Consider the following 23,763-nt stretch of genomic DNA (forward strand, 5'->3'; position numbering starts at 1 on the left):
TGGAAGGCAGGGTCAAAATTAAAGCTTGAAAGTCCAACTGCGGGTTACCCAAAGTTTTGATCAGTTACGAAGTTGAGCTCTCTGTGCAGGTGCATGTGATTGGATGTTTGATCACACAGTATCATAAATTGAAAAATGTAATTTTAAAGATTTCAAATTTACATTTTAAATTAGGTGAACTAAAGTGAACTGAACCAAATGTTGATCAGGGTTAGTGAACTGCTTCATTATTTTCGGGCTCACTAACTTAGGGGTGAGATTTATTTAGACACACCCTGCCTCTGTCCTTTTTGGGAGTAATTTTACTCTTGAATATCAGTAGATCTCCTGGTTTATTTGATCTAATACATTCAGTTTATAGGCCTACAAGCACTTTGTAACAAGGTTTGTGCTTTTCAAAATGAGAGTACATTTTTAATAATACAGGCCTATGGTTAATTTCTTTTGAGTTTCAGTGACATTGTTGAGGCTACTCCTTCTCTTTAGGGTCTGAATTAACTTTTGGACTCCCCAGTTTCTTCATCCCTCTCCGCTGAGCCAGGCTGGAGGACTGAACAGGCTCCAGGACAGGGGTGGGAGCACACCGTCTCAGAGCAGAGTAGGTGGCAGACAGTGCCCCCTGATGGATAAGAAAAAAAAAGACAGGCAACATAATGTCAATGATACTGCTCTAAACCGTCCACCAACTCAATAAGTGGCAGACATCTCCACCTGATGGACACTCAGAGAAACACATTACAGTACACAATACACTCACAATACATTTAACTGATGCTAACGTAAACTCTGCCTTGAAGTAGTTATATTTGTGGGTTGCAGACTTCTCAAAAATAATTGCATATTACAAACTCTTAACAATCAGTGCATTTAAAACAATATGGGTTTTAGATACAAACATTAGATAACAGGTATAGGTTTTAAATTTACAATCAATCACAAAGCTCAGTCTCTGCTTTCAAGGTTTAAATTTGTTTATTGTAAAAATATAGAAGTTTTTTAACTACATGTACAAACAACTTTCAGAAAGCCGTAGTCTCTCTGCTCAAGTAGAAATTTTCAAAGCTTGTGAGGTTAAGTGACTATCTGCAGTTTTAAAGGTAGAATTGCTGGTTTGTGCTTCTTAATAAATAATATTTTCAGTCCCAAAAATTCAGATTTATACAGCTTGTCTCTATAGTTATGTGCACCCATAATTACACACAAACACACACACACACACACACACACAGACACACACACACACACAGACAAACACACACACACACACACACACACACACACACAAGCACTCTGGAAATCCCATACACACTCAAAAGAGAGGAAAGTATATTGCCACAGTTCTCTGGAGACATAAAGGAGGATCTGAGGAACACTGATTAGATGAGACACAATTCAATATCTGAGAATATACAATATTCGAAAGAGCTTGTCTGGACCGAAATGTTTACTCCCAGTAATTCGATTTTGAGAGTTTACCATTTCATGCAAACAGCTAGGAAAAATCATTGGGTCAAACAAATCCATCCTGCTGCCCCTGACATTTTATGCCACATAAAGAAAAAGGAATAGCAGTATCATGTTTGGCACTTGGGTTTCACTGTGGCAGACACAGCTTAAACGCTGGGGCAAAAATGACTAATTGAAAATAAATATTAAGGAATGGCATTATGAATCTCTTGACAGTTTGAAAATTTGAAATCGATACAAAGGGCATGTCTGCATGAGAAGTGGGAGAGGAACTCATTGAGAGCAGCAGTGACCACACACACACACGCACACACACTCAGTGGTCACTGCTTTGCTGTTACCCTCTTTTGCAAGAGAGTGGACCTGAAAGGAACAAGGCTAGGCCTGTTCTCTCTGTACAGCTCTGAGTCTCTGTCTCCCTCTCTTTACAGGTGGAGGTAGGTAGCCTGCTTTACGACTGAACAACCAATATAGAAGATGATGCAAAACTTTTCCCAGTTTCAGAAACAACATTAAGCTTTACATCGATCCAAGGCTGCAGATTTTGTTTACTGTTTGAAGCTCTAACTTTGATAAGACATTTGGTGTTAGATTGTATGAGACCTCTCTGGATTGCTGCCGTCACTGATTAATATAAATTCTTCAATAATTTATTGTTAATTTTTCAGAAACAACTTGGAATGTAAAATCCCAGCAGCATTTATGTCTTAGTCCTTTGCACCTATGAGCAAACACTGCTTCATTGTGAAAGCCAGATTCAAAATGGCTTCATTATTGGCACCAGTCTAGTCATTTCATAACAAGATATTGAGACATTATTGACATAATCCTCTATGGAAATATTACTGTAACCTGTTACTTTTGTAAATAAGAATTGAAACATGACTTATTAATTATTCAGAAATTATTTGATCGTGTGATCAGTATAGGATCAGTATAAATAGCACTATACCCCATGTTGTGAATATATACTAATGTTTTTTCAACACAAACAATTGGTGATTGCTTTCACAGCAGTCCCACTTAATTATGGGCAGTAGCTGATGTAGTTTTGTTATGACATTACATCAGTTTTGGGGCTTCATAATTGAGTGTGCTGTGAATAAGGGACGTATTGTTGCCAGCTGCCACAGAGTGCTGGTATTGTTTTCACCTTGTGAGTCCGTGTGCTTGTTATTATGGCAAAATGTTTTCCTGGAGCCACCGACTGTTGCGGGAACTAACACAGAGATGGATTTGAGTACTTGGGTAAGTGTTTATACGTCTGTCTGTCTGTGGACAGACTGTCGTCAGCGTGATAGCGTCGCAACTGTGCAAGATACAGTCACAAAACACTACAGATGTGTAGTGTGTAGATCAAAATGAAGGCCGAGTTTGAAGACCATTGAGTACTCATGGGTCAGAACATCAACATGTTGACAAGCGTCGCAGCCGGTGTGGTCCTTATCGTAAGATGGTCTCTAGTTCAAGTTGCCATTGATTTCAGGCTCTTTATCCAAGGCTGCATTGGCTTGTGTGCAGTTGGGTGCCACATTAAATCACTTCCCAGCTGGGATGTAACCTTTTAGCTGTGGAGAACAAAACAATAACAGGACAGCTTTCAAAGTTTGACATCAAACAGAATACTAGATATCCCCCTCTCGGGTGTTTTTGAGCCAGAGACTGCAGCAGAAGAATCTAAGAGCAGATTCATAGCACTCTTTATATTAATCTTTATAGAGGAAAGATCAAGTCACACATACACAAGTCATGTGGTTTTCACAATCCCTGGAGAACAGCTGACAGCTTAATGCTCCCTGTTCAGGACTAAACGGGCCTGGAGTCTCTCACACACGACATGACGACACCGTTTGACTGCTACACATTTATAGAGACCCATGCTGATGAAAAAAACTATTCTCACCCAAGTGTGAAAGCAGCTCCTCAGTGTAATCTTCCAACAGCTCAAACAGAAAAAAACAAAACACACTCATCCCTCTGACATGCAACATTTAAACACAGATATTTAAAAGATGAGCTTTTCGTTTTTTTACAGCGATATCCGACAGTAACACGCATGAGAAAACATCTGTGGATATATACATTAACTTACTTACATTATCAATAGCTCTGTTATTTTTTATGAACAATATGTACACAGCAGCCGAGGAAGGAAAAGTCCTCTTTCCCACCCAGCTGCTCAAAGTCGATGCTGCTGAACGTCCCCCTTTTTTTTTTTTTTTGCATCAGTCACATTACAGGTACTAGTCAGTTGTTTTACGTGTTTGGCTTTAAAGAGCAACCAGCACTGATAATGCTAAGTGACTGACTGAATATACAAATGAATTACTCTGTACAGCTGCAGATGTTTCAGCAAATAATCACAATATGAGGCAGCAGTTCTTCCTCATGGCCAGGAAGGGACACACTGATGGCTTAATACATTACGCCGAGGTTGTTCATCATCTGAACACACAGAGCCATGTATTCAGATGCTCTGACTGCAGTTGTTTGCATCTTTTCCTCTGAGTTTCCACTGAGTCCCATCTGATCCCTTCAGATCAACATGTAACACACACAGTGTCCTACGGAGCTGAGGAACTCCTGCTGGACGAGGGACATTGTTACAGTAATGGATGTTATTGGCAAATTGTGGCTTAGTACAGCTATCTTATGACAGTCATCGTATGTTAATTCATATTAGACAGATATCAACAAGGCAGACAGACAGACTTGTAACCATCTGTGCTAAGATAACAAGAAGCATATTAGCAACCGATGAGCTTCACAGAGACAAAGATCGTAACGGGACAGTCCACGAGTCAAGTGTTTTTTCTCTGTCACTTGAAATGACCCGTAACTCAGATGCATGTCAATACAGTGTCATGTCTCTGCCGTCCCACTGATCAATAGTCTCTGTTCCTGTGTTCACAAGAGTGAGGAGATCAGACGATGGACCCCTTGGAAGAGGACAGGTGGATGGACTGGATGCGGTTGGCCAGGGTTTTCTCCAGGTCCTGCAGGACGTCACAGCCAGGGCTCTCTGGAGGCGCATCGTACAGCAGCTGCTTGAACGGCTCCAACTCGATCAGGATGACCATGTTCTTCAGGAAGTAGCCCTCGATGTAGGATGCCAGGTCCGGAGCGTCAAGAAACTGTAAGAAAAAAGGGAGAAAAAGGTTGTTTTTGCACTCCGAAAAACACATACTGTCTCGTCGCCTAAATGAGAATTTTAAATTCTGTTTGCACCTTAGTGTGGTTGTAGATCTCCACACAAGTTTCAGTGTTGATGTTCTTGGAGCAGATAATTTCACAGTGCCTCTGTAGCGCCTCCAGCTGGAAGAACTTGGCTGCGGACAGAAGCTGCAACCAAACCACAAGTAATTAATATTACTATGCATCATTCATACTTGATAATAGTCATTAAATTTAACTGGTTCAATATCCATAAAACCTTGAAATTATGTTTCATGTATAAGGGTTTGATTTCAGTGTAATATTTTTACACTATATAATACAACCTCCATAATATCAGTATTCCTGATATGCAGAGCATCTGTTCCTCCATAGTAGAGATATTGCATCACCATCTGAAAGGAAAAACACACATTACACAGCTCCTGCACAAAGATAAATACAGTTCAACTTCATAAAGGGCGTAGCATGAGCATGTGGCTCGAGTATGATTTAAAAGTCTTGTTTAAAGTAATTATATTACCTGAAAGATGTGATATTTGACGTTGCTGATTTCAATGCATGTGTTCTCACCACAAGGTCTGTTTGCTAGGAGAGATTTGAACCTTGGGAGGAAGAAAAAGAGACACAAGAGAGAGAAGTTATAGCATTTGCTAGGAAAGATAAGCTTTCCTGTCTATTAGGTTAGGTAACGGAAATAAAATCTTAGCATGCTTATAGCATGGAGATGGAGTGTTTTCTCTCAGGACACAATGTCAGCAACACATTTGAGTGACGTGTCATTTCTCTTCAGTTACTTTCTGACAAGACTGATTGGTTACTGTCAACGTAACATGGCACGAGGATGAAATGGACGCCGTGTCTATATCCCAGGGGCAGTGAAAAATTACTTTATGGATCAGCGGGAAGAAATGTACAGCCCTGACATCACATCTCAGTAACATATCAACACAGTTATGCGTTTGGTCATTGCTGTATGAATTTATTTATCTTTTCATATTCAAATTTACACAGTTACACAATTCGCCATGTGCAGCTGAATCCAATTTACTGCATGTGCAAATTTCCTGTGCTCGAGTGTTTTGAAAGCTGATGTGTTCAAGTACCTGTTGGAAGCTGTAAAGAGCAGGACTTTGTGTGCATAAAAAGGCTTCCCCTCCACCAAAAAGGTCACATCTGACATGTCTTTATTGTTCAGGAAGTGAGGATCTGAAAGACAAACGGCAAGAAAAACTTGATGTTTTTCTGATAATCATAAAAATAAACAAAAAACAAAAAAATTTATGGAGTGTACAACTTGTACAGCCGTACTACCAATTCTACAAATTGTTTCCACTCTCTGAACACTAGATGGCATTATGTGCACTCTCCATTGAGAGTATACAGCTTTTATACTGCCTTAACATTGTATTTATTTTGCACTGTTAATAGTATAGATTTTATAGTGAAGAAAATGAAATGATAAAGACAGGGTCTCACCCAGGCGTGACGACTGCTTCTTCTTGATCTCTGCCAGTTTGGGGATGGGGTAAGGGCCGTAACACTGGGTGAAGATTGCAGACAGCTGCTGGCTGATTACCTCATTCTGACAAAACACAGTAAGCAAAACATCAGAGGATGACGAGAGCGGCTGAGGCGGCCGGCGCTCAGCTCCGCAGGTCTGGTTGCGCGCCTTAAATTCAGGAGTCCACGTTATGTCCTCTCTCTACACAAACATCCCCTGACACAGTTGACAGCGAAGTGACAGACGTTCAACTTCAAGCTGAGCACTGACTTTATTTAAGCAGGTGTCGCAATAAATCATATTCATGGATATTTCACAGCTTTGAAAGGGGGTCAGATGAATACCAGTTGGGAGATTACTGTCACAGGGGAACCCTATGACAGGCTGAGTTACTGTAAGACTGTGAGAAAGAGAAGAGAGTGAGATTATGTGTGCCTGTGGTGCATTGCCATTCAGCTGCTGCAGCGGGGCGCAACACTACAAGCCCCACGTGTGCAGTCAGGCTGCTTGCTCTTACTGAAGCATGACGCCAACAAACAGCTATTAACGGGCACCTGTTAAACCGGAAATAAATGTGCGTTTCTTTCCCCACAATTCTCTAGATAGAAGCATCTTAATTAAACAGTTTGGTATCCAACTGTACTAACATGATTTGAATTTAAGTTAACTGAACTGAACAGGGTTGAATTAAACTGAACCGGGGTTTTTCGGTGGGCTGGGGCGGGGCGCTACTTGGCAGAGGAAAGATGAACAGCCTGTACCTTGATGTCTGTGGTGGGGTATGCAGTGCCAGGGGTCCCTGAGGCCTTCATAGAGACGAGGGTCACTGGCCCCGCCATACATCATCCGAGACACAGACAAGGACTGACACTGTAGCTGTCCACTGAAGGCTATCATGGCCTGAGTGTATGAGCGTATGTGTGTGTGTGTGTCAGAGAGAGAGAGAGTCAGTATGGGATGCACATGCATGTGCAGGTCTGCGTGAGCGTTTAATTAATGCGAATGTGTGTATGTTTGTGTAAGCACTGCAGTGCTTTTTGTTTTTTCTCATATCAGCAATGACAGTGAAACCCATCACGCCAGCAGGGCAGCGCTACGCCAGGCTAGAGAAGACAAAACAAACAGAGGTGCTAGACAGGACAATGATGTGCTGTGTCTAAGATCCAAAATAGCCCACCAAGGGGGTCGTGAGTTTAAGTAATGAGACAAGCCCCTGATCTAATGAGCAGCAGCGGAGAGGAGCGGGGAGATATTATAAATCATTATCATTTTAGGTAATTGATATTGAATAGGGCCTCTGGGGCTCTGTCAGTCTCTGTGAAGCTGACTACCTGATGACATTCATACAAGAAGAGAGGAGGACGACGCCATGGCTCGGGGAAGAGAAGAGACACATTTGAAAGTATACGATAGCAAGATATTAAAGACTGATGGAAATATTTTTAAGACAGAGCTTTGGAGGATGTTCTCTTCTTTTCACAACAACGATCCCAGCAACACCTGAAACAAACAAAAAAAAACTCCAGTGCAGTACCTTGCTGGCTCTGAGGATCTGGAACATGAGAGGCAGGCCATGTGTGATGAGCTCCTCAGTGTACTCCTCTTCCTCGATGCAGCTGAACTCTTTTAGAAGACCCTGGATCAGAGGTCGGCGATGCTGATGGAAACACGTCCGCAGAGACTCCAGCCAAGTGTGCAAAATCCATGGGACCCCTGGGAAATGGTCACAGAGGTAAAGACGCATGGAGAAGGTGTAAACGCTGCATACAGAATGTGATACAGTAGAAAACACATACACATGTTTTGGAGAGCGTTTAGATCAACTTACCAAGGCTACGTATATCTATGGTGATGTCTACATGCCCATGCTCTGCGCTGTGGTACATGGCTTCTTTCAGGGCTTTAAGTTTGGCCTTCCCCGTTCGGATCAGGTCAATCTGAGACGGACTTCTACCTTCCAGCTCCGAACCTTCTGCCAGAATCTCCTCCAGGGACAACACATCCCCTTTGCCTGTCTCCGTATGGGACAACAGCTTACGAAAAACATTTCTAGAAGAAAAGAAAAGAAATTTCATTTGATCGCTTTGATCACAGAGTGCAAGAGTCTCGTTAATTGTATTTTATTTCATGTGAGTTTGTTGTTTGTCGTCAATCCAATATCACCACAAGTGGCGATGTTGCAGTAAACAGACGCGTTTGTATGAGTAACATATGAGTATTTAGAGAAACGACACATCACTGAGTTATAGTTACTGTCATAGGCCATGGGCAATCTGTAATTAACTGTCTCACAGCTTTGATATTTATTCCTGCATAAAACTGTGTTTTAATTAACCAGTGTGGTTAGATAAACAAATATGTCATATGCATATCAATAAAGCAGAAGATCCTGAGGTAAAAAAAAAAAGAAGCTCATTATATGCAAATTGGCACTCCTGTATCGTGAAATGCTTACAAACTGTAGCTCTGTAGAATGGACAATCTAAAATATTTGCTGTTAATTAAAAATGAATGACCAGAGAAAATCGGATATCATATAATAGTCTACAGTCATGTCCTGCATCTGCTACGACTTCAAAACTTCAACTTAAACCCACCCATAAATAAACAGCTAGAGCCTGAATCACGTGTATAAAAAACATGTTTTTAATCTAATGGTGCATTTTTGTTATGTGCCCCTTGTCGGCACGCCTGCTGTTCCTGTCAAAAATATCCGGGGCATTTGGTGAAAAATGGATGAACGTTATAGCCAGTTATGTGATAGGCAATGCCCAGTCTGTAATTCATTTGGCTTACATCTCACACCATTAATCATAAAAAAATCATCAAAAAGCTGAATGTAGACAGACCTTAGTGCTTTGCACCAGCTTTGGTGAAAATGGCAAAACAAACAAAAACTCTCATGTAAAAACTCTTTGCATACAGTGCAGGGTTATGGATTATTAAGATTAAACATGTACCAACTGCTGCTGATGCTTTTAACAACACAAAGGTGAGACTCTGCTGAGGCCACGCTGTACTTAACTGAGTCTTTATTTCCATACATTTCAGATGAATGTGTAGCAATTGGTTTGTGTCTATTGACACAACCCAATTCAACAATTCAACAGCCGGGGTGTCAATTTCATGGACCTGCTCTGGTGAGTTTTGTTTGTGCACAAACAAGATTATTTGCTAAATATGCAGAATGAATGGAGAGTGTTTGTGTATTTTCTGTTCATTGACCTGTGAGTGTGTGTCCATGATTTCTGTGTGTGTTACCTACCTGTGTCCGTGGGCTGCTGCCAGGCTGTAGGAGTTCATGTCTCCCTGCGGCGCAGTGGAGATGCCATTACGGTACATGGTTCCCACCATGGGGTCTGCCCCCCGCTCCAGCAGCAAACTCACCAGCTCAAAGTTGCCTGTGCATGACAAACGATTGGCAAAACTTATTGACACACACACATACACACACACACACACACAATTGGATTAAACCAGAATGAGACAAGAGAGAAAGATGAGAGTGAGGCAAAAGTTGGATCATTTGTTCTGCATGCATGCCTCCATTTGTTTTTATTGTTACAGCGCCCAGGATAAATATGACTCTAAAGTCGTAACTCAGCCAATGTTCACACTGACAGTCAGGTGTTGTTATCAGCTGGTTATTGATGGCCAGCTGGTGTTGTCAGCGTGGAGCGGTACAGTTGGACAGGAGGTAGAGGATGGAGGAGTCACGCTGTTGTCTCTGTACCTGCGGCAGCAGCGAGCTGCAGTGGGGTCTCTGTGTAGTTCTCCATCCCGTCCTGAAGGGAACCCTCCACGTTAGCTTTGGCATCCAGCAGCAGCTGCGGAGGTCGGTTGGGGACACGGAGGGGCATGATGGGAGAGAGAGACAGAGAGGAGGAAGAGTCAGTTGGCTAATGAGTCAGCTTTGAAGTCAGGTTTGGTAAATTTGAGCTTCTCTTGCCTAATGACTGGTTCATGTGCAAATGAACAAATCCGTAGAGGGAACAGTGAATATCTGACTGTTATCCCAGTAGTTTACAACACAACACAACTGTTGTTCCGATGCTAATTTATGTTTCCACTATTTAAAGGAATAGTTCAACATTTTGGGAAATACACTTATTTTCTTTCTTGCTGATAATTAGATGCACTCTCACATCTGCCCTTTAAATATGAAGCCACAGCTATCAGCAAGTTAGCTGAGCAAGAAATAGTCAGTGTATGAAAGTGTATTTCCCAAACTGTTCTTTTAATGTTTGCTGATATTTTTGTGTATTGGCGGATACTAACCCTGTATGGATGTGATATAATTGCTGTCGTTGTCGTATGGCATGGCTCACGTTAGAGTCTTGGTAAAACATGAACAAGTACATGAATGCCACAAAGTCTTTCTTTTATTATCTCATTTAACTTTGATATCAATAAATGAACGTGGGAAGAAATAACTACACTGCACACGCCTACACTAGCTGCATACTGTACAAATGGCCTTTTTACTGGTGGGACTTTCCAGAGTGAAGTATTGCCAAGTTGCTGACGTTTTGCTAATGGCTAACGTTACACTACTTAATGGAAATTCTTCTTCGCTGCTCTAAAACAGTAGTTACCAGTGGCTGCTAAGCGCAACTTCCTGTGTAGGCTACTAGAGCAGGGAAGAATAATTGATTTCAAGCAAAACTGCCATTTTATCCAAGTGTTAAACTATATCCAATACTGTATTTTCACCAATATCACAGGCATTTCCGATACTAGTATCGGTATTAGAACAACTATGCTTTTAAGTACATCTAACACTGCTCATACTCTGGGTGAAAGACATCTCTCTCTGATAAATGATGCTGTTGATCTATCTAGGAAACAATATTTTTGTAAATGAGAGAATGATCTCAATAAGCTCCTGACTTCATGTCGTCTAATAAGATGAAATATTACTGGTATTTAAAATTGATATCTTGGGAAATTGAGTGTGAAATTATTACAAATTTAATAACAAAACCTTTTAGGATTTAGGACTCTGAGTTGAATCTATTTAACTTCATTCTTTCTTTTATCTGATGTGCTCAGAGATCAAATGGCAGTGTCACACGGCTTAAACATTTTTCCATTAGATTTTAATGATTCAAAATCCAATGGACAGATCATTCAGAGGGCCAACTGAATTAGTTAAATGAGTTCGATAACAATTAGACCGCTGTGTTTCCATTTTCCACTTGCTAAATGCAGTCTGATTCATTTGCCCAAAAATGCAAAGTGACAGGAGGAGGCTACATTCGACGCAAATGTTCAGACATAAAGATTGACTGGGCACATGCCCTCTTTGAAGACAAAAAGGTTAAAATGGTACATCACGCAAACAGCATCTCAACAATTCTTAAAAATGAGAATAAAAACAGGAGAAAACTCGTAGTGGAGAACCATTATCATCATCACCACCAAGAAGCTCTGATGACAAAAAATGACAATGATGACCAACCATGAGCTGAAGCACAACGAGAGGTCATGATGAGAGAATCACAGGTGAGAGAGGACGTCACTACCTGCACCACAGGGACATGTCCGTGTAACACAGCGAAAGTGAGGGGCGTCGCCTGCCGCGTTTCGGGAAAGACTGAGGGGTGCTTGTGCACTGAGTTTGGCACCTGGGGAAGGGACACAGGTAGGTGGGTCGGGTTGGTAGGAGGGAGAAAGGTGAGGGGAGAGAGATATGAAGCCATTAAAACTACTACATGGCCCACGGAGCACAAGACAAGCAGCTGCAGGGAGGAGAGAGGGAGGACAGGAAGCTCTACAGGAGAAACTAGAGTAATTAACTAGGAACCCTGGGGCTGCAGAGGACATCCTGTCACTGTGTTCGCCTTCTAATGAACACAATGGATTGATCTGTCTAGTTAGCCCTCATCCTAATGGTTTGACTCTGATCTCTTCACCCGCCCCACTGCTTCTCTGACAGGCCTCTACCTCGACCTCTCTATGGCTCATCTCTCTGGCCTGGCTGAAATAAATAATTATGAGCCAAATGAAAGCATGACATACATGAGACACAGTCACTTGAACAAAACACAAAGGCTGCTCTGGGAAAAAAAGGGAGGCTGGGAGGCAGAAGAGACACATGTAGATTAGATGACCTGGTAACACTTTATAATTCAGGCCGCAATTAATAGTTTCATTTAATGAAATACTTACCGGCTCCTACTGTACTGGTACTTACATGTACGATAGCTACAGTGGAAGAAAACTAGAAGACTATGGGGAACAACAGAGTAATAACTGAGTTGTTCCCAATGGTTACAACTTTATTTATAGAACACAAGTCATTTTGAGGCAAACATTTATCTTAAACTGTTCAAATTTAAAACCAGATTCAAAGCCAGATGCATTAAGTGAATCTAAAAGCGGGACTCTATATTAGTTAGTCGACAGCGCTTTGTGCTTTGCCCAGAAGGTCATGTATACATAATGCATATATAATGGTTGATGGGACATGTTGTTGCTGAGGTGACTTAACAAAGACCGGGATCATGAGGCTTTAACTGAACCACCTCTCTGACGTCCGCGCAGAGTCAAAGCACGCCAGCTCGATCCTCTGCGGACTCTGTGAGGAATTCAGTTTGCTTTAAGTCAGGTCATCTAGAGCACGTTTTCTTTCCCTGACAGAGAAAAAAAATGACTCAGCAACAAACCTCTTGGTCATTTTTTATGCTCAAAATATTAAATGCAAATAAGTTTCATTGCACATATAATCTTAATGTGTTTATACAGTAATACATATCGTCTAAAGTGGCAGGGCAGTCAGCGGCTCATGATCCGTCTTGAACATTTAGCAGAATGACACATGGGAGAGAACAGAAAGGGGGAGATGAGGGACAACATGTTTGGTTTTCTCCGATTCAATACCACAAATAGTTTATATAAATACTTACACACACACTAATAAATCATTTTTAAGACTATCCACATGAGACCCTTCATATATAACACTTTACATACTGAATGTTGAAAGATCCTGTCAATACCTCTCATCTGTCATAACCCCCCTCCCCTTCTCCTCCTTGATATATACAAGGCTGGTGACAAACACTGAGTAGATCATTGTCATGATGTAAAAAAAAAAAAGAATTCTAAAAGATATATACATATTTTTTTCTGATAAAGGCAATGTTGAGTCCATTTTATGTAACAATTATCCTTCCTTTATCTGACTTTGATCTCCCCAGCATCTGCACCAGAATAGCAGTAGTAACTTCATCATCACCGACCTCGCTGTTAATATCAGCTCCTGCATCCAGCAGCATCTGTACCATGGCCTCGTCTCCACGGACACAAGCGTACATCAGCGGGGTCATCCCCTATACAAAATGTGCAGATGAAGAAAACAATGGGAATAATGGGAATTAATAATGGGATCACTGCAGAAGTTAAAAGACACACTCCCTCATTTCATTAACGCACCATGTGACAACGGTTTCCCATGTGGCACGTTTGACATTCTGCCACAGTCATTTGAGGATAAGTTTCATCTAAAATAAAGTTGGACAAGGCAAGGCTGAATTTTTAGACAGCTATAAACTTTCCTCTCCTGGCACCGCGAGTGTGATAGTAATATTCTGCTATTGATCAAAGTTTTAAAGGATACCACATGAATCAATACTTCCTCTGTGCCATCAGGGCCGTCTGCAGAGCCCGTGTGACACAAACATACTGTACGAGACGTGGTGTTTGAAAGTTTCTGCTTGGATCAGCCCAAAACTAAATGTTGATTTTCCCATGGAAAATCATCTCAGTTACCCTTGCAGTATTTCCCTGACGATTTGTTGTACAGGAGGTAGCAGTCATGATATAATACAGCACTCCTTGGCAGGCAAGCTGCAGGAGAAACACGTCAGAATAAGCTTAATATGTATGACTGCCTTTCAGCTTACAAGTCTGCACGGTGCTCAAAGGTGAAGGAGCCACGGTTTAGCAAGCAAGCAATATTTTCTCCACAGGCTGTGCATGTGCGTGTCTCCATATCGATGTGCATATGAGTGTAAATGTGCCTGCATATGCATTATTTAATATGTTGACTGTGTCTCTAACCTGCTCACTCATGCTGTTGATACCATCCGGCCCTAGCAGGTTGACAGCCTGCTTCACCAGGTCTGTGCGTCCGCAGCTGAGCATACGGAAGCCCAGGTCCTGCAGGAACTTTGCCTCAGTGGAGGCAGCATCCAGTTTCCTCGAGGCACAGAAGCAGTCATCCGTTCTGAAGGGCAAAGCACACAAAGTGGTTCACGGTGCAAGCTGACTGTTTTGACTGTTTGCAATGCAACACATTTTCCCTAAACACCCGACAAGCTTTATTTTCTAACCATGAGGAGGAAGAGTGTATATGAGAAATATGCATTATCTTTCCTTGATTATGTGTATTATGTACACGTGTGCCTGCAGGTGTTTTTTTGTATGTGCGGATGAAGCGGCTGGGTGAGCACACGCTCTGCAGCTTCAAGGCGAACACACCGCTTGCAGGCATACCGGAGCTGGCGGGGCTCACAGTCCACTCCGGGCAGCAGCAGTCTGGCAGCCTGCCGAACATCATCGCTGTCCACAGAGAAGCTGCGCCTGTGTTCCGTGTGAACCACAGCCACGCGCACCCACTCCATCAGAGGCGGCAGCACCATAAACGGCCTGAAGGGGGAGATAGAGGTACATGTTCTCACCACCGAAGATTCACAAAAAAAAAAAAAGTCACACTCAGTACTTAGTGTGCTCAGGCACTTGCACGGAAAATCCACTTAATACAGAATTTGCATGTTATTTTAGAGATCTTGCCCAGTGCAGCAGATGTTTGAGAACAGGATGAACTCCATCTAGAGGATGAAGATCCAAAGCTAGTATGTCACAGGGAGACACTTTGATGTGAGGAAATCTAAACACAGCATAGATTATAGACCATAGATCAAGTTAATAAAAAAAATCATGTAGTCTTTGTCATCTAAAATCTATTTTAGAGACTTAAAGCCTACCTAGAGAGTAATATTATAATATTGAGCTGATAACATGATGCTATAACATGCTACATAAACTCACATACTGCATTGCAACATAATGTACAGTGAGAGTAAGAGTTTCAACATGCTGTAAAAATGCACTGTGATGATATATCAGTGGTAATATCCCATTATATTACTTTACATGGACAAGCATCGCAATTGCTCTGCTTTTAATCTATTTTCTATCATAAAGTCTTATGAACATGCCCTCTGTAAACACAATGGATGGAGAGTGCGGTTATACCAGCAAACATATAGCATTTATGGCAGCTCACTGTCTGCCAAGATTAAAGTAAGTGTATTGTTATTTTTGCAATCGTTCTGTACTGTACGGCAGAGGCAGGAAATGGCCAACCTGACGTCGCAGCTCACAGCTGATGGATAAATGCATAAAATACAAAGCCATGTGTGACTGACTTACAGAACTTCTCTTCCTGTCTACCTCCACTGATCTTGCGTGAGTGTTTGCTGCAACCACGTGGAATCCATATGCATGAAGATACATATGCATGATGTTACATTTTGACCTTCGTTACCGTTCTGACAGCAGGTTATGGCTATAAATACACGCTTCTTTCACTTAAACAAAACAATGAGCTGTCATAACTACATTATGTAAGAGATACTGACACTCTCCATCCCTTATGGATACAAAAAGAACCATGATATTCATAAGACTTTCATGCAAAAAGAATAGCATTATTAAGTAATGGTGATACTTTACATTGTTAATACCATGACAGGACGTGTAATGTCTTATGACATAAGGCATAACACATATTAATAATTATGAAAGATATCATGCATATACTGTATATGCTTGGAGATATAAAAAATAAATTACTAATCGAGCTTTATATAAAGTAATACAGCGTCTATTTTTATACTACACAAACTGACTATTGTGTGTTAAAATCTGAAAATTTTATTATTTTTCATAGTATGTGTGCTTTAATCATAATGAAACTGTATTCAGATCATGGCATTAATATGTTTGGGGAAAAAAATCTTTGATACTGAAAGAAATCAGAATTGTGCTGGTCATGTGTTTTCTAAGAGCTGTCACATATCTATGCTGTGTGTTACTGTTCAATTCATCAGTTTGCAGAGGGTGTGTTAATGCCCGGACTGTCTTTGACACATGCTCGGCCCACATCTGTCACTCACTGTTAATTAGTCACTCATCAATGCTACTCTGAGTTGACAGGAGGATCTTTTAATAATAGTTTGATCTGCTAAGAAATGTGAAGCCCCTTTTATTTTAGTCACTTCAAAAGGAGCCTGACCTGCAGCCACATGACGTTATTGGCTCCACAGATTTCATTAAAGCAGCGCACAACACCTAATCAAGAGGCAGGGAACGTATAGTGCGCAATACATTCCCTCACAAGCCCAATGGAAACACTGGTTCACGAGCAGTTCAAGGTCTTGCTTCTTTCAAGAAGACATTCCTGAGGAGGCTGTTGCAATCTCAGGGCTTTCCCTAATTTTGGCTCTGGTAATGTGCTTAAATATGACTAAAACAAACATGCATTAATGTGATTTTCTTTACAACTGGTGATTAGAGCTTAAGCAGACATGAGTAAGACACACATTAGTTGATAGCTTGGTCCACTGCAGGCTTCAGATAAAGTCTGGAGCCCCAGAGGAAGACTGCTCAGGCTCAACTGTCAGCACTGTTTCCCACCTCTGCCGCAAGCTGACAGAGGTTTCCACCAAAACTGTAGGAAATACTGAACAGCTCGAGGTATAACTACTACAGTGGAATATAATGAGAGAAAAAAATAAGAAATAAATAGCTCATAAACTCAGCAGAAATAGCATTTCATGAGTAGAGACTGTAAAGGTTGTGTGGACTGCTCTGTGCTTTCCTAAGTTGTGGGAAACGTATGAAGAGTCCAAAAACTACAGTATGAAGGATCAGGGGAATTAACACCATGGAAACATTGCCTAATCCTTATGTCATTTGCGCATAAGTCACCAACACAGTCCTACAGCTGCCGCCTGATAATGTCCCACTACGTCAGTGGCGGTAATTATCAATACTGACTGGGCACATGTCTGTACACGCCCGCTCCAACAGCTCCTTCCTGCCGCTCCTCAGGTCACCCAGAGGGCTCGCTCAAGTAGCCAATAAGTTGACAATTCACTTATATAAAACTGTACTTTTCCCTCCAGAGGAAAACATCTGGTGTGCCATTTCAGGGGTGAGCACGGAGAGCCAGAAATATAATAAAAGAACAGTCTGCAGAGGTGTACAGTTACAGCAGAATGATCTCTACAGAAGGAACATTACCACTGGACCGTGTCTATAAAGTTATATGCTGAGGTGAAAAGCCGGACAGATGCATGAGTGAGTGTAAATCGCGGCTAACTGAAGGGAATTTCCAATTTTTCTTATTGTGGTCTCATGGTGTTCCTTTATTGTTGTCCTGGTGAACTTTAAAGGTGCAATATTTTTACTGTCCCAAACCATAAAGTGAGGTGTGGAGGTCTGGGGGATTAATCAATACCAGACACTTCCATTACTTTAGATAATTCTATAATAATGCTGGTTTTAAAAAGACCCACAGCGTGCTGTTTAAAAACACAAAACATTCGTCACAGTTGAATAATGATGGGAGTAACAAGTACACGTCTAGATACTGCCCCAGGACGCCCATTCCTGATGAAGATGTTAATCTTTAAAAACAGTCACAAATACCTAATTTTGTTTTTTTTTTTAAAAAGGTTTAGTCATTTCCTAAAACAGCTGGGCACTGTAGTTTTTAGTACAAGTTATTCAATTATGAGCAAATGTCTGAGCATTTGTCTGGGACTATTTTCAGCTGTGGATGAATACACATTTGACACATTAGTGAGTATTTACAGCAGCAGGATGGTGTTGTAGGACTGACTCGAAATAAATGACAGTGCCCAGGTTCATTGTAATGAAACAACATGTCACCCATTGTAAAAGTGTGGCTCCTTTGCTGTATTTTTTTTTGATAGTTTTCAGACAAGAATTGAGTTCTATGGCATATAAGCTATATCAGGCTTTGGATACACAGACAACACCTGCTAGTGGGATCAGTTCATTGTTAGTTTTGTTTTATTTGTTGATGATAAGAAAAATGTTATCAATATGTTTGTGTCTCACCTCTCTGTCTGTAAGGTAACCTTGGAGGGCTCCACATTGGGGTTCTCCCACTCCATCTGAGGGCAGTGCATGAAATAACACAGAGTGTAGATCGCTTCGGGCGCCCAGTGAATCACACTGCTCTTCTGGTGGATCGGCGTCCCGTTGTTGTGATTCTTCATATACAATGGCTGTAGGTGGTGCATGGCTCGGGACACCAGGTCACCTACACGTAAACACACATAAACATATCAGGAATCACAAAATGGGACCACGTGAGCAGTGAGAGAGGAGTTCGTGCGCAGGCTCTCTCAAAGACGAGGGAGAAAAGACAGGAATATTTTGAGCGCGCGGCCTTTGACAAAAAGACGTCGGGGAATCGTCCTCATTCCTCCCGGCCCCTCAGAGCTCATCCTGTCAGGGGAAATCGAGAGTTTCCCTGCACCACAGTCAGGAAAAAGACAGGGTTCATCCCAGTCCTTTCGGTGCACCTCACAGGGGGAGCAGGGGGGAGAGCAGGAGAATAAGCATGCTCAGGACTACACTGTGAGAATGAATGAATATTTATGGATAAACATTAGCTACTCCAAGCTATTTCCTCTGCATAATTTGTCAGTACTTTAAGGTCATCCAGTTGGGCTTGAAAAATCAAAGCTTGAGAGGACTCTGCTAATGAAAATTTGAATATTTTTCTGGGCGGGTTTAAAAGAAAGTAAACAGTTCTTGGAAAAGCATGTTCAGCCCCCCCCCCCCCCCCCCCCCCTTTTTTTTTAAGACTTGAGGGACGAGACTTTTAATGCAACAAATTCAGTACATCAAAAACAGAGAGATGACTTGGAAGTTTCTTTCACACCGAGCCTGACGGTCCGGACACCCAACCACTTCATTGGAAACATTATGACTGTGGCACCTTAGTTATTGAGTGGCAGTGTATGCTTACTGGAAAAACAACCCTGTATTATTATAGCACGGACTCAAATCCCATTTCACTGGATGCTGTCAGATTTCTGTCGCTTCTCCTTCCTGTCTAGACCCACTGCACTATGAGAAAATGTAATAAAGTTCTGAAGCAGGGGTCAATCTTAAACAAACAAACAAAAAAATCCACTCTGTGTCATATGGTTCTGCTCAATTTGATACGATTCAAGGCAAAAAAAAAAAAAAGTAATAGAGCTGGTGGCACTTGGCTCCCCTGTCTGAATGAACTATACTGTACAGTATGTCTGCTGATACAATGAAGAGCGGGAACAAACAGTTATTCCCACGGACAAAAGGGTTTGTTTAGCATCAAAATTGGGCTATTTGGCGCGTGCCAAGATTCCATTTAGCCTCGACAATGAGGGAGGCGAGTGTGAAAAGGACGGCAGAATGAGGGAAGAGCATTCATGCAATAAAACAGTCAAGCAGCAAGCTGCGCTGAGAGACATGTGCTGGACATCACCTACCGATGCAATGCGCAGGGAGGATTATGACAGGAACGACCACCTCCTGTGCAAACTTTAAACGAGAGCTCTTGCAGTTTCTCTCTGTCGCTATCTGTTACTCCTCACGCATCTTTCTCTTAATTGTACCAAGGGGGGAAAACAGATGAGCTTGTAACAGTGCCTTCTTAAGCTTGGTAAGGGGAGCTGAGGTGGTCAGCAAGAGCCAGTTCTCATGTCTTATTTATGCTGGCCTGTGACATTTCCAGTGCTGGCAGAGAGGAGGCTGGCGGGGCTGAGGAAGAAGATTATTTCCCACACTGAAAGAGTGCAACAGTAGAGGCAGCGTCTTAACACATAAAGTGAGATTACCGCCGCTCCTTCAGCAGGTGCACGCAGAAATAACTGCTGAAGAAGGATTTAACTCGTTTTCAGCTGTGAGGATTTGTTTTGGCCAAAATAGAGGAAGGACGGACAGAAGTACAGCAGTTTAATAAGCTAAAACGTCAATAGCCGTTTCATTATAAGATTCAAGCCTTTAATCAATACCTCATCCTGGGTAATTAATTCTTTATGCTAACAAGAGGAGGAGATGTGGAGGACACACACAGCGGATCCTGATCCGCAGGTATCTCAGTGATTACCTCTTCGCAGAGGGGCCCTGCGCTCTTTGTTTTCAAAGCTTTAAAATCCCCTTAGAAAAACAAAATCACACAAATACGTCAGTTTCCAGAGCACAATGGTTCTGCTTTGATTTAGGAGAGATTTTATGAGAGCTGGCACCTTTAGGGTCAGTAACTGGCAATAGTAGCACCCACATAACAACCAAACTGCTCATTACTTCATAAAGTGTGAAGGGTGTTTAATATTTGATAGTGAGAGAGAAAGTATACTCTTTGGAAATGTGGGATTAACTCTCATTCCTGATGAGGCAATTATATTCAAGCCTTTATAGGGAAATAAATACACAGTAACCAGCTTTCCTTTGGGTCCTGATGAATGGGTTTGTGCTGCACTGTGCAGCTGCTGCCATCATCACAGTTTCTGTGTTTCAATTATTTGCTGCTATGCGGCCGTGATTATGTTTAATGGTCGCTCGTGGCAATCCTGACTCAACAAGATGCTACGCTATTCTTCCTGCTATTAGTTTTTTGTCCATATCAGATAACATGGATGGCACAAACATTATCTTTATAGAGCGGTTCCATCTAAATGTAGTTGCGGTTAATGTGAAAAGGCTCACTGATAACTCTCTCTCTCTCTCTCTCTCTCTCTCTTACTCGTTGAATATAAAACATCGTCCGTGAAACAAAATGATTCCTTTGAATGTAATGTCACAAGTGAAACTCACTAACAGAGTCTTTCCTCATAATTTAACCATCTCCACTTTAACTTTCAGTATGACTTCACATCCTGCATTACAATCTGTGAAAGGAACAAGCACACGTCGTCCCCGCAGTAACCCGTCTGAGTCTGTCAAAAAAAGCACTAAAATCGTTAAATTGTTCCATTTGATCCTGCTGCTGTCGACAGAAACAGTACATGGTCATTCTCTAGCATTAAAAGTAAAAAGTATCTTCAGTGCAGACATAAAAAAGAATCTAAACACTCCTGCTGCTGCCACAAAGACATGATGTTTGAAATGAATTAGTGAGAGCATGGCCGTTAACATCTTCTGTCGATACAGCTCTGATTTCACCACAACACAAATGAGAGACAGCAGAAGATGAAAAGGACCAGATGAGACACAAAGAGAGAGAAAAATGTCCTCATGTCCAATAATAATGAACCAGGAGTGTTTTTAATCATCACTGATAACAACTAGGCTAATTCTGTATGACAATAACAAAAGGCTAAACATGAATTATTAATCCCACCATTATTATTTTAGTGCTAAATATAGTTGCAGGTAATAAAATTTGGGAACAAGCTAAAAGGCCGTAATGAACGTGACAAAGAAACGTAATAGCTGAGAAAGTCCATTTAGAGCAGTTATAAGTGTTAGACCAAACGAACACATATAAAAGTTTTACAGAGTGAAACCAGGACTAATATCATTTGCTCCCTGTGATCCAGCTTGGCTGGGCTGAGTCTATTTCTGTTTTCTACACAGAAAAACTCTGGACAAGAGCACCAACAAGCTCACTTCCCTAAGAGTTGAACTATCCCTTTAAACTTTGAGCTACTGCAAGAGATATGATGTTGTTTAAGGCCAACAGACGTATCAGCCTACAATGTGAGGAGAGGTCACCGCTACTTGACCTTGTTTCGCTCCATATGTCTTTATCTGTATAGGTTAATGTATGGAGATCCTGCATACAGAATATCAAGTCCTAATCCAAGAACATAGTTATGGAGGCTGGTTCAGTGCATGATGCTACAACAGCTGGTGGCTGGGTGATCTGAAGCCCACAGACATATCAACGTGCACATTGAGGTCACTGCCATTTGACCCTGTTTCAATTTGTGGTGCTAATGTTCTACAGCTGTATAGATTTTCATATATATGGAGAGAGCCTGCATGTATTTCGTATCCTCTGTCCAGCTAAGAATATATTCAGTAACATAGTGAGTTATACTAACAACGATGTGTGGAACATATTTGAAGCGGTATGTTTTTGGGCATGAGTGAGTCGGGCACGAGTGATGATGACACACCAACAGTCCTAATAATTGCAGTATTTGCAAAACTGTCATTTCAAATATGCTAATTTGGCATTTTGACAGAGGAGAAAATGAGAAAATACAAAGAGGTAAATCAGTGGCAATCCTCTAAAATGGAATCTAAAGGCCAGTGCAAAAGACTGTGCGCTTGAGTAGCCAGTGTCATTTTTATGCCTCCGCTCTGTCGACAGCCGCAGGATTTATGTTCTCAGGTTGTCCGTCCGTCCGTCCATCACATTCTCATGAACACAGTATCTCAGGAACACCTTGAGAGAGTTTTTATTTTTATTTTGTAAATTTAATTAGGTAGACACGCTCATGAACCGATTCGATGTTGGTAATCAGAGGTCAAAGGTCAAGGTCACTGTGACCTGACAAAAAACGTTTTTGGCCATAATTCAAGAATTCATATCCTAATTATGACAAAATACCTTAATACCTTTTATTAAATTCACAACATACATTATTATGAGTATGGACAGGTGCGGATGTAAACTGCTACTTGACTGGTTGGCGGAGGCACACAACCACGGGGAGGTGATGGCAGTGGTCCATGAACTTTATAGAAAGTCAAACTCTCACCTGTCTTTTTCCCCAAACTTCTCATCTTTTATTCTGTTTTTGCTCCCCATCTCGTGCTCCTTCACATACACTATGTGACAGCCTCATCACTGGCTCTTCTGCCTTTGTCAATTATTCATTATTTATAGCTCGAGCTGTGTGTCTGTTTGCAAATCCTATAGTTATTTACAGAACCCCTCTCCAGAGCTGATAACATTACCACTGGACTAAGCTCTGCTATTATCCAGCGGCCGCTGTGTTGTCTCAGAGAGTGTTTGCAGTGTCAACATTACAGAATGAGTCCTTGCTTCACCTCATCAATACAACATGGACAGAGGACTGCTGGCGATTTGCCTCAGCGCTACACCCTCACCCCTCCGACCTCGCTCCTGAGAAAACATAGAGTGAGGAGAATTGGTTCACTGTTTATTCTGATGATAAATGTTTGCACTACACAGAAAATATTTTTTCCTACCTTGTCTTGACGTACCGATGCCATGACTACAGAAACAAACCCTATGCCCTCTTTACCATTATTTGGCTTAAGTTTTTTTTTTTTTTTTGTCTAAAACATCGTCAAGCACATTAGGAGAATTTGTTTTTCCTCTGTCAGTGGATGCTGCAGCACTCAGATGTGTTTTCTGGAATGAGCTGCTGAGTTGCACCCAAGAAACAAAACTGTTCATCACTTCCAATGAGCATCTTGATTCTGTGATTATATCTGATTAGATAAGATGGGAAAACATGAAGTTATGTAGTCAGTGATTTGCAGCACAGCTTGCCAAAGCAGATTTACTGAGAGTCTTTGAAAGTTTGTCAGAAAGTTTCCACCAGAAA

The 23,763-nt window shown here is 41.5% G+C and overlaps 1 protein-coding gene across 2 annotated transcripts in view; it reads right to left on the reverse strand.

Annotated features, from left to right (window-relative positions):
• Positions 1-3,150: 3,150 nt before the first annotated feature.
• The window catches only part of abtb3b (ankyrin repeat and BTB domain containing 3b), a 64,819-nt gene continuing 44,206 nt past the window's right edge, over positions 3,151-23,763 (reverse strand). Inside the window, exons 3-17 of one of the 2 annotated variants that reach the window (XM_023415429.2) lie at positions 18,302-18,506; positions 14,645-14,797; positions 14,210-14,375; positions 13,390-13,479; positions 11,671-11,772; positions 9,879-9,972; positions 9,411-9,546; positions 7,974-8,194; positions 7,680-7,858; positions 6,121-6,226; positions 5,748-5,850; positions 5,165-5,246; positions 4,968-5,036; positions 4,696-4,809; positions 3,151-4,601 (exon numbers count right to left, since the gene is read on the reverse strand). In XM_023415429.2, coding sequence (XP_023271197.1) covers positions 4,392-4,601; positions 4,696-4,809; positions 4,968-5,036; positions 5,165-5,246; positions 5,748-5,850; positions 6,121-6,226; positions 7,680-7,858; positions 7,974-8,194; positions 9,411-9,546; positions 9,879-9,972; positions 11,671-11,772; positions 13,390-13,479; positions 14,210-14,375; positions 14,645-14,797; positions 18,302-18,506 — 2,030 coding nt within the window. In that variant the 3' untranslated portion in view covers positions 3,151-4,391. The remainder of the gene's footprint in view (positions 4,602-4,695; positions 4,810-4,967; positions 5,037-5,164; positions 5,247-5,747; positions 5,851-6,120; positions 6,227-7,679; positions 7,859-7,973; positions 8,195-9,410; positions 9,547-9,878; positions 9,973-11,670; positions 11,773-13,389; positions 13,480-14,209; positions 14,376-14,644; positions 14,798-18,301; positions 18,507-23,763) is intronic. The other variant, XM_023415430.2, reaches the window with a different exon arrangement.

This window comes from Seriola lalandi, unplaced genomic scaffold, assembly GCF_002814215.2.
Source record: "Seriola lalandi dorsalis isolate HSWRI2012SDOR001 ecotype SW California unplaced genomic scaffold, Sedor1 jcf7180002054553, whole genome shotgun sequence".
NCBI classification, from domain to species: domain Eukaryota; kingdom Metazoa; phylum Chordata; class Actinopteri; order Carangiformes; family Carangidae; genus Seriola; species Seriola lalandi.